Raw genomic sequence first — 11,264 nt, 5'->3', positions numbered from 1 at the left:
GACCGATACGCACCCAGCATCGTAATATACACGTGAATAACCTTAGCATATAAACATGACAATATTATACACAGGAGAAGAGAGCCTAAGCTTCAAACGATGTAACAATATGGTGGTGTCAGCTGTTACGTTAAAATTGTGGTTTTTGTTTACATATCCTGTTATGTGGTGCAATAGCGCTGTTCACAACGTTCCTTTTGTTGATTTAACAACGATATAAGCTGTTGCCTAACGTCAGTGGAATTGGCGAGACGACACCGTGGATTCGTCCAAAGATTACCTAATATTCGCCTTACAGTTTGGAGCACTCAAGGATTCGAACCCACCAGGTATAACGACGGCTCACAGTGTCCAGAGTAAGATTTCATAGGTTTGTATTATGGGCTATATTATCAGAAATACGGCTATACGTTGATTGCATTGTGTGACGACAGCATTATTTTACAGGAAATATGGCATTACTGTTAGAAAGGCAACTCTTCAAACAACAACAATACCACACCACAACAGTGCTGAACTTACGCCATTAGTCAAGATGACACTGAACATGCAACAGCAAATTACAGTTGCAGCGTGGGCAATGACGCACGGTAATGATCGTGATGCCGCAAGACTGGCGAGACGTGATTTTAACGCAGCATTGCAGCCGTAGTGGAGAAAAAGATTGCTGGCAATGGGAAGCATCCAGAAAGAAAAACCTCCTGGGAGACCTCGCAGTAGCAACAACGGGAAGGATTCTGCAAGCGTTCGAAACTAGCTCGCAAAAATCGACCCGCTAAGCTGCACGTGAGCTTGGTATCAGACATGCCAGCGTGTTTCATGCTTTGAAACGTGAGAAGTACCATCCCTTCAAACCGTAATCTTCATAGATTTCTCAAAGGCGTTCGATACGGTAAATAGGACCAGGATGCTATAGAAACTGGAAGGACGCATTGGTAAATCAACACTAGCATTCTAGAAGAAAACTATATATAAATATGTGATAATATCAGTCAGTCAAAGTGGATACGTCAAACAAATGGGGTAGTCCTACTGCAGGGCGATCCACTAAACCCAATTCTCTTTAACGCCTACACACATGATGCGACTGGAGAAATCGCAAGATAGACACAAGAGATCAGAACGTACATTCTGTATATGCGGATGATATGGGCACAGTCTAGTATATACAGTCGCGAAGCTCAATACGTAGTAAATATGCAAACATTAGATAGTTGCTCACCACTAGGATCGCTAATATCGCCTCAGTACAGGCAATACAAAATAGTACCGTCACAGTCTATTGTTTCTAGCACCCTCAAAACTCAAGCTTCGTGACTGTATATAGTAGACTGTGATATTGTTATCGCATCGAACAACAAAGAGGATCTAAACACAGAACGGGCAGAAGAAAACGAAATGGTTCTGAACACCAGCAAAACTGAATTAGTAATCTTCATAAAAGGAGGCAGAGCAGCGAAACCCGTCTTCATAACATGCAAGGGTCAAAAGCTAAACATCAGCAACTCGTATAACCAACGTCTTTGGTTAGAAGACTGTGATTTGAACCATAGACAATTAAATAGAGGTTTGAACTGTGAAAAGAGCAAGCTCCGTGAGAAGAACTTGCCAATACGGAAGCCAGCATCATACCACCACGGCACCCAGCTTGCTAGCCAGCAAGGAAACACTTAAGAAAACAAGCACCGTCTGAACCCGGCTTTATTGGAGCGCTGTTGTCGAGCGTTCGAGAGCGCACGGATCGGTGTTTTGTGAGTATCAGTGAACGCAGTCCAATACTTCCTTTGCACACCGTAGAAACATGTCGAAGAGAGGTAAGTGTATTATATTTTGTATTTTTATCGAAGTTTATCTGGCGTATCATTATATTAAGCGACGAAATATGTAACACAATTTTGTTGTCCATATCTTAGTTATAAGTATACGGTACATTATGTTTATAGGATAATGTGTAGTAGTGTTATTTGTGGTATGTATGTGATGGTATTAAACAGTTCGTGATTTTGTGTTTTAGGACGTGGTGGCTCCGCTGGAGCGAAATTCAGGATATCTTTGGGTTTACCTGTAGGAGCAGTGATCAACTGTGCAGATAACACAGGTGAGTTCAATTTACTTTGCATTCTTTTAACATACTCTATATTACGGCCAACATTAAAATAAATTATATGAATTGCATTATCAATAACGCAAGCTATATATTTATACGTGTGTCTTGTGCGATAGTTTACCTCAACAAGAAACTTATAAATGGTTAAATAAGAAAATCCAACGGCATAATCTGAAGAATTTCTTACTGCTGCTACCGGTTCCCCTACCGTGAGTGGCGTGGCAAGACTATTACTTTGGATGGCCCCAATTATCTGACTTAGTTGGTCTAGAACGTTCACGACCCATCTACTGACTACGAACTACGACGTTGTCGTCAATGCTTTTATAACGTAAGGCTTAGTTTAATGTGCACAATTGAGCCAATCTCCGATATGACCCCCGCACCACAGACGGGACTGACATCTGATTTGAGTTTCGCAATGGAGGAATTCTTTACTATAGCGTTACCATGTTGAGGTAAAATGTATTTACATTCTTGGGTTATAGTCTAGTCATACGTATCATATACGATATAGAAATTGAGTGCCGACGCCAATTTCACACCGAAAATAAGGTTCGAAAGTTGCTGTGAAAATCCAGTAAGCCCGGCACCTGTGACGGCCACCACTTTAGGTCGTCGGCACTTTTTTCTTTACGATATCGGACTCTTCTAGGTCCCAAGAATAAATACATTTGGATAAACTCCAGAACATGGATTGCACTCTTTCCCTCTTACTTCAAAATTCCAACCTTGTGCATACAAAATAAATTATTGGCACTGAAAAGTGCCTTTTCGTAAATATAATGATGCGCATTCGACAAACGCAGACAAATCTGCTCGTTTTAGTATTTTAAGACATAATTTGGTAGGTGCAGATCTTCATCATGATTATTAGTACAAGCAAAGTGGATGGTTAGGGTCGAAAATATCGAATTCGGTATTTTGTCGATTATTATAGCTTAAGCTACGGTTTGTCTACGGTGATCTGCTGGGATTCTGTCCCATTGATTTGAATGTGCATGGTTTCTTTACGGCGATGAACATCAACGGACGTTGCTGGGCTCGACGAACATCGTTGGCTTTTGCCTTGGAGGCAAAAACCTGGTGATCATCGCCGAGAAACCAATTGTAAAATTACAGTAGGTGATGAATTAAATCATTTAATAACATGTGATGTATACATCATACATACCATAATGGTGGTAAAATAGAAATCTCTCTGCAATTTCTCCATTAATGAAGAAGAGATATTAATTGATTAAACACAAATCCCTGTTCGACATGAGCCAAATAGAAGAAACCGATGTAAACAATAACATCTATATTTTGAAACAACCAGAACTGTTAATACAATTGAGTAAAGTGATTCATAATTGAAGGACACACACGGTGCGGCAGATTTAGCTACTGAAGCAAAAGTTTCAGTGTGAAACGGTAAGGGTAGTGGAATTCCGAGCAAAGGAGAGAAGTGGAACAACCTCCTCATATTATTTTTTTTTTTTTATTTGTAACATTATTTCCTAAATAAATGCTCCAAAATGAAAAAAATAACATTGTAAAAAGTAAAAATAAAGTGTTTAAATTATTGATTTTTACCTTTAAAGTTATGCTTACCTTTCAGCTGGGCTTATTGGTTTGTGAATAAATTTTGTGGGAAATTTTACAATATCATTTTCAATTGACTTAAAATGAAATTGTTCGGGAGAAAGTCTGAAATATTCCTTAAAATTGGTGGGTTCATTTTCAAGATTCTTAATATCAATGAATTAAAAGACCCCTCTGTTTATCTATTTGTAAACATGACATTAGCTACTTTAAAGATCCGTACTTGTTTTTCAAGGCAAAACTTATATTATAACGTTATCATATTGTCATCCACTTATCAGCAGATCAGACATGGTCAACTATATAAAACAATTTACTATCCACCTATGAAGGTCGCTGGTAAAGAAACCACTCTCTGACGACCGCTGGCAATTTCAGTTGTCAGTGATGTTCATTTGGTGAAGATCTTCGTAGCCAAACTGTAGCTTTGGTTTGTCCTGTTCAAGCTCATATCGATTTAAAAGGTTCTTAAATATGTAAAATTATATTGATGGTGACAATGTAAAACTTCAAAGTTTGTTTTCTCATTTCCATAACAAATATTCAAACTGCCATAACTCACTCAATTTATTAGTTAGAAATCTAAATTTGGTATCAAATTTTTTAGAATTTAATGCTGAATTTGAAAATAACATAAATTCTAAATCTCAAGTTGAGAAGGTCCCTTTTTGCTTTCTGCCTCACAAATACTGATTCCCCATCGTGCATGCAGGAGAAATTTTCAAACAAATTTTTCAGGTTGGTATTAATAAAAAAAATCACTTTTGACATCAGAGAATTACCTCGTGATTTCTGAAGCTAAAGGTGACTCCTGTTTAGTTTTAAGTGTGTTGGCTAAATATATAACGTAAAACAAGTCAAACATGATTATACGCATTAAGAGTACCTTAGTATTAACATGTATTGGACAGTCATCAGAAACGGGTAGTTAGGAGAAGAATTCTTACATAGGCTGTGATTTGTATGATGTCACCATCACAGACCATGGTGGGAGTTTGACTCCTACCTGTACTAGATGGCAGTAGGATGTCAGTGATATGTGCCCTTAGGACTCATTTCTAATAGAGATTAATGCCATAGTACTAAGTTAATGGAGAAAATCCATGACCCCATCAGGAATTGATGCATGCCAGAGTCCCTTAGGCTCTGCCAAAAAAAAAAAATTGGAAGTGCCTTTTTTGTTGCAAATTCAGTTAAAGTCTTCAATTCTGAAGACTACAATACAACAGGGCACAGGTATATATAAACGAATTTGTTAAATAGTTACGCACCACACAATTTATAAATGAAGCTGGTTGTTTTACATTTTGGAATGTGTTTGTAATCCAGAACATGAAAATTCATCTTATTTGACTACATATTAAATTATTATTTCATTTACATACGTATAAGCTGTAAGATATCATTTGGAATGTGGCAAAGGAACTGAATTATTGCAAAACATAATGGGGAATTATCACCTTCGCGACATACATTTATAGGAATCTGTTGGGGTGCAAGGAAGAATTGCATCTGATGGGAATTTCAAGGCTCTTTTTGCAGTATGTGGTGACTCTAGCACTGTGACTGTTGTGTGTGTTGCAGGAGCCAAGAACCTTTATGTCATTGCTGTGCAAGGTGTGAAGGGGCGGCTGAACCGCCTGCCGGCGGCTGGCTCTGGGGACATGATTGTGGCCACTGTGAAGAAGGGCAAGCCAGAGCTCAGGAAGAAGGGTCAGTCATTTGAGCCAATTCCGATGTTACTTTTTGTGTCAGCCATAAACTTCTATATTGACTGGAACAGTGGTCAAAATTTGTTTAAACCTGGTTTAACCAGCTAAATAAGTCTGAATGGATAATACAATGTATATAATTCGCAATTTGAATCTATTACTTTACTTTTATAAATTTAAATTCAAACTAAAGTCAATTACAAACTACCCCATTTTTGCTATATAACTGTTCAATATATTGTAACAGCTAGATGACTCATAGTTCACTTGTGAAGCTCTCGAGTATTGGTTGATGGTGCTTCAGTTAACAGAAAATGGATAAATTAAAAGGAGATGTTATAAAGATCAAATAGTCACTGCCTCTCCAAAATCTGCTACGTTCCCCCCCCCCCCCCAGGAGAAAGAAAGAAGCACTGTCACTTTCAGTTTCCTTGATTTGCAGAGCTACTTTCTGTATAATTTCACCATTTCTCTTGTAATGATTGTAATTATACCGAAAGTAGCCTTTAAAATCAAGAGAATTAAATATGACGATGCTTTTTTCTTTCTCCTTCAAAATATTTTTAAAAAGACATAGTGGATTTTGGAGGCGCAGTGATAAAATCTAGTATGAATGTGAAGAAATTACGTCACTTATGGGTAAAAATAGAATCCTCAGAAATGGAAATCTTGTGGCAATCTATAAGTGCAGAAATACAGAGACTAAAATAAAGAAATGTGAAGTGAAAACTAAAAATTGTGAGAGTGACATTGAAGAAATTCTTCCACACAGCATTTCTGTACCATTTCTAACTTCAGATGAATTGTCGGTTCTCCCACACAGCATTTCTGTACCATTTCTAACTTCAGATGAATTGGCAGTTCCCCCACACAGCATTTCTGTACCATTTCTAACTTCAGATGAATTGGCAGTTCCCCCACACAGCATTTCTGTACCATTTCTAACTTCAGATGAATTGGCAGTTCCCCCACACAGCATTTCTGTACCATTTCTAACTTCAGATGAATTGGCAGTTCCCCCACACAGCATTTCTGTACCATTTCTAACTTCAGATGAATTGGCAGTTCCCCCACACAGCATTTCTATACCATTTCTAACTTCAGATGAATTGGCAGTTCCCCCACACAGCATTTCTGTACCATTTCTAACTTCAGATGAATTGGCAGTTCCCCCACACAGCATTTCTGTACCATTTCTAACTTCAGATGAATTGGCAGTTCCCCCACACAGCATTTCTATACCATTTCTAACTTCAGATGAATTGGCAGTTCCCCCACACAGCATTTCTGTACCATTTCTAACTTCAGATGAATTGGCAGTTCCCCCACACAGCATTTCTGTACCATTTCTAACTTCAGATGAATTGGCAGTTCCCCCACACAGCATTTCTATACCATTTCTAACTTCAGATGAATTGGCAGTTCCCCCACACAGCATTTCTGTACCATTTCTAACTTCAGATGAATTGGCAGTTCCCCCACACAGCATTTCTGTACCATTTCTAACTTCAGATGAATTGGCAGTTCCCCCACACAGCATTTCTGTACCATTTCTAACTTCAGATGAATTGGCAGTTCCCCCACACAGCATTTCTGTACCATTTCTAACTTCAGATGAATTGGCAGTTCCCCCACACAGCATTTCTGTACCATTTCTAACTTCAGATGAATTGGCAGTTCCCCCACACAGCATTTCTATACCATTTCATTATCCAGGAGTGTAACTTTGCTGACACCATTAGTTCAAGAGCCAACTGTCACTCAATTTACGGTCAGCGTATCGAGTAGTAATACAGAAAAATTTAATGTTTTGTTGATAGGTGGCAGAACGACCAGAATGGCAGTTACAATTGACGAAACCCCCCCCCCCCCCCCACACACACACACATTGAGCAAGACTTCATTTAACTGCAGGATGTTGTCTGGTCCATCCATGCTTCAGAGAACTCCATCTTGATGTCACAGTTCTCCAATGTTAATGCTTGGACAAGGTGTGATTTCCTTGACCACCACTGTAACTCTTTCATTATCCATTGGCCCGAACCTTATGACAAACCTCATTCCCCCAATGTCTGTGGATGCCTGCTGAGTTACTGAACCCATACGCATCAAATTCGCGGCAAGCGTCTCTTTCTCTCCACAACTATTGGTGATTGTGTGACTATGAGAAACTGTCATGTCGTGCGAAGGTTCTAAGGGTATGAACACGTTGGCGCCTAGCTTTAAAGCTAGCAGGCTCCACTATCAGTGTTATGAAAGACAAGGAAGCTTGGTGTGCGCAAATTGGAGCTTGTTTGCAGGTCGCTTTAATCTGTCAGCTGACTCACAGCTGATTAGGTCATCTCCTTGGAATCTCTGTGTAGACTTGATATCGCAAGGGATTGAAGTAGTGAGGACGAATTTGATTTATTAGACAGTGCAGAATCAAAGTGATTATTATTACAAGAATTCTTTTCTCGAGAGTGTTCCCTTCATCCTATAAATAATAAAGGGTTGTGTTTGGTGAATATTATATTTTTAAATATCTGCGGAACTTTCCAGAAAAATGCATTAGCTACCCGAGAGTGGAAATCGAAACTTTCGATTATCTTCTCTATTTGACCAAAGATTTCATACAGAAGGCTTGGAAAAATTGCCAGGGAATCCTATTTTACAGGAAGAACGGCTTATACTCACACAGAGGTAAACTGTACAATTCTTACAAAATAGTGCCTAGTGAACATTCTCAATAATTTGATTGATATTAGTTATTATTTATTTGTTTATTTTTTTTATTTTTCGTGGTATTAAGGCACATACAGAAGAAAGTGATTAACTCTTGAAATGAGGTCGAAAACTGCAAATCAGGCCTATTGGTGAACGAGGATGTCCATTCATCCGAATTCATTAGTAGTTTGTAATTAAAAAATTAATTAAATCCTACCTCCAGTTTTGAATCTATACGAAAAGTTAATGTCGTGGCAGGTCTTTCGAACACACGAGCAATACGTTTTTCTACATCCAATGTGTGCAGTGTTTTAAAACTTTACAACCACTGACACAGGATTCCCGCCACGAGTGAAGCAAGCGGTATGCTCAAGGCGGAGCTTGACAGGCCGCTGGCTGATAGTTGGATAGCCAAGAATGATATTTCCCGCTCCGTTTAACTTATCACGTCGTAGCATCTATGATATTCAAACAATCGCGCTGCAATTTTTTGTATTGATAAGTCAATGTCCAAGGGAAGCATAGGAAACAATTCGAAGTCAAAATATTGTTTTTAAAAGTGACAAAATAAATACTAACTTTGAAGTGATCTGCTCACAGAAAAAAATTTTCGGTAAGCGGTAAACATTTTTGTTTTTCACGTTAGATGGGGGGTCAAAGCGAGAAAAATGTTGAGTAAGAATGGAAATTCGTTTTAAAAGTTACCGCTCCTCAAAATCTTTACTGGTTACTGAGTTACGGCCAATTAACGTCAAAACTAAATCACACACGCGTAGTTTAAAATAGAATACAAATTTGTGTAAATTAAAAAGCACGAATTACACAAATAATTGATAAAAGTCGTCCCTACTAATTACACAAGTCATCATTGACATCTGGTCCACAGATCACCTCTCCAATGCCTCTCTGCTCCACGCCGAGACTTGCGCTGCAAGCTTGAAAGAATGACTGAAACCATTCTTGGAGCTTACAGCGTGCTGGAAAGCTAGCAGTAAAGCGACCATCCATGAGTCAACGTGTGCGGTGTCATATGATTCTAGTGATTCATTTCCCCCACTACCGCTACCAGCTAGTCTACCATCGTCAACGTGTTCGTACCCTAAGAATGGCTTACACAGGGGAGAGGGGACCCCACCTCTGATTAGCTATGCTGAAACATCGATCTTCTAGTGGTGCACTCCTATTCAGGATTGTATGTTTGAATTCTGCACCCTTGGTATAAGTGAAATAAGTTATTGCTAAATTAGTAAGAAAGATAACAGCACCTTTATTGTACAAAAACATGAACACAGTGATTGTCTATAGAATGCAGTTGTACTTGCACCGTGGCAGGATGCGGATGCTGCATGTGTGTTCTTTCTGCTTTGCTTAGTTTTCGTAGTTTTATGATAAGAATGATTTTTTGTGGCCTTTTTTTGTATTTCTGAATTGGCGTTAGATCATGCAGTACATAATGAATTCCATCCGGTGTTGGAGCAGAAAGTGATCCAGAGCACTGTGGTTTTTGCTCAGTGAAGATGTTTTGCTTGGTTTTGCAGTTATGCCTGCAGTGGTTATTCGGCAGCGGAAGCCATTCCGCAGGAAGGATGGAGTCTTCATATATTTTGAGGACAATGCTGGCGTCATTGTTAATAACAAAGGAGAGATGAAAGGTGAGCTGCTCTTGCTGAAGCTTATGTTAATATTTACATTAGAAGGAGAAATTATTTAAAGTAATTTGCTTACTTCTCTTCAATTGTTGTGTTATTGCAGGTATGTGAGGAATGTGAAAGCATGCTTTCTGTTCACAGGTAGCGCTATCACAGGCCCCGTTGCGAAGGAGTGTGCTGATTTGTGGCCAAGAATTGCTTCAAATGCAAGCAGTATTGCTTGACTTACAATGTACACTTAAGTTACTGTATAAAGAGCTTGTCTCGTACTGTCTTTATTATTTTCCCTTGTCCACATATTTTGGTCTTCATTTCATTCTGTTAGGTGCAGCAACTGCAATTTTGGTTCCTGCGCATTTCCATCTTCATCGATATCGGTTAAGGGAGAAGTATTATATGATATTCTTATTGAGTTTGGTATTCCCAAGAAACTAGTTCGATTAATTAAAATGTGTCTCAGTGAAACGTACAGCAGAGTCTGTATAGGCCAGTTTCTATCTGATGCTTTTCCAATTCACTGCGGGCTAAAGCAGGGAGATGCACTATCACCTTTACTTTTTAACTTCGCTCTAGGATATGGCATTAGGAAAGTCCAGGATAACAGAGAGGGTTTAGAATTGAACGGGTTACATCAGCTGCTTGTCTATGCGGATGATATGAATATGTTAGGAAAAAATCCACAAATGATTAGGGAAAACACGGAAATTTTACTTGAAGGAAGTAAAGTGATAGGTTTGGAAGTAAACCCCGAAAAGACTAAGTATATGATTATGTCTCGTGACGAGAATATTGTACGAAATGGAAATATAAAAATTGGAGATTTCTCCTTTGAAGAGGTAGAAAAATTCAAATATCTTGGAGCAACAGTAACAAATATAAATGACACTCGGGAGGAGATTAAACTGAGAATAAATATGGGAAATGCGTATTATTATTCGGTTGAGAAGTTTTTGTGTTCTAGTCTCCTGTCAAAAAATCTGGGTGTTAGAATTTATAAAACAGTTATATTACCGGTTGTTCTGTATGGTTGTGAAACTTGGACTCTCACTTTGAGAGAGGAACAGAAATTAAGGGTGTTTGAGAATAAGGTTCTTAGGAAAATATTTGGGGCGAAGAGGGTTGAAGTTACAAGAGAATGGAGAAAGTTACACAACGGAGAACTTCATGCATTGTATTCTTCACCTGACATAATTAGCAACATGGAGGCTGAGACATAGATTGGAGGATAATATTAAAATGGATTTGAGGTAGATGGGATATGATGATAGAGAGTGGATTAATCTTGCACAGGATAGGGACTGATGGCGGGCTTATGTGAGGGCGGCAATGAACGTCCGGGTTCCTTAAAAGCCATTTGTAAGTAAGCTACAGCAATGGACAATTTTATGTAATCGATTGTTTGCATTCCTTCTGTGAGTATTTCTTCAATCATCAGTCAAATTACACGTGTCTGTTCACATTCTGCAAAATGATACAAGAAATTGTGGAAACGTATGTGAGAAC

The 11,264-nt window shown here is 38.6% G+C and overlaps 1 protein-coding gene across 1 annotated transcript; it reads left to right on the top strand.

Annotated features, from left to right (window-relative positions):
* The first annotated feature begins 1,668 nt into the window (after positions 1-1,668).
* Positions 1,669-10,030, top strand: RpL23 (ribosomal protein L23). Its single transcript, XM_069836434.1, has 5 exons — positions 1,669-1,814; positions 2,015-2,098; positions 5,279-5,407; positions 9,651-9,764; positions 9,903-10,030. Exons 1-5 carry the CDS (start codon positions 1,802-1,804, stop codon positions 9,983-9,985), a joined length of 423 nt encoding a protein of 140 aa, XP_069692535.1. The 5' UTR covers positions 1,669-1,801; the 3' UTR covers positions 9,986-10,030.
* The last annotated feature ends 1,234 nt before the right edge of the window (positions 10,031-11,264 follow it).

The sequence above is a fragment of the Periplaneta americana genome, chromosome 9 (assembly GCF_040183065.1).
Source record: "Periplaneta americana isolate PAMFEO1 chromosome 9, P.americana_PAMFEO1_priV1, whole genome shotgun sequence".
Lineage (NCBI taxonomy): Eukaryota > Metazoa > Arthropoda > Insecta > Blattodea > Blattidae > Periplaneta > Periplaneta americana.
The sequence above is the reverse complement of the archived record's forward strand: the minus strand, read 5'-3'. Positions and strand labels throughout refer to the sequence as shown.

Excerpts from the sequence above, each read along its gene's own strand:
- RpL23 (XM_069836434.1), top strand. Across the intron at positions 5,408-9,650 it reads GCCAGAGCTCAGGAAGAAGG|TTATGCCTGCAGTGGTTATT; the intron begins GTCAGTCATTTG and ends TTGGTTTTGCAG. Across the intron at positions 9,765-9,902 it reads TAACAAAGGAGAGATGAAAG|GTAGCGCTATCACAGGCCCC; the intron begins GTGAGCTGCTCT and ends TTCTGTTCACAG.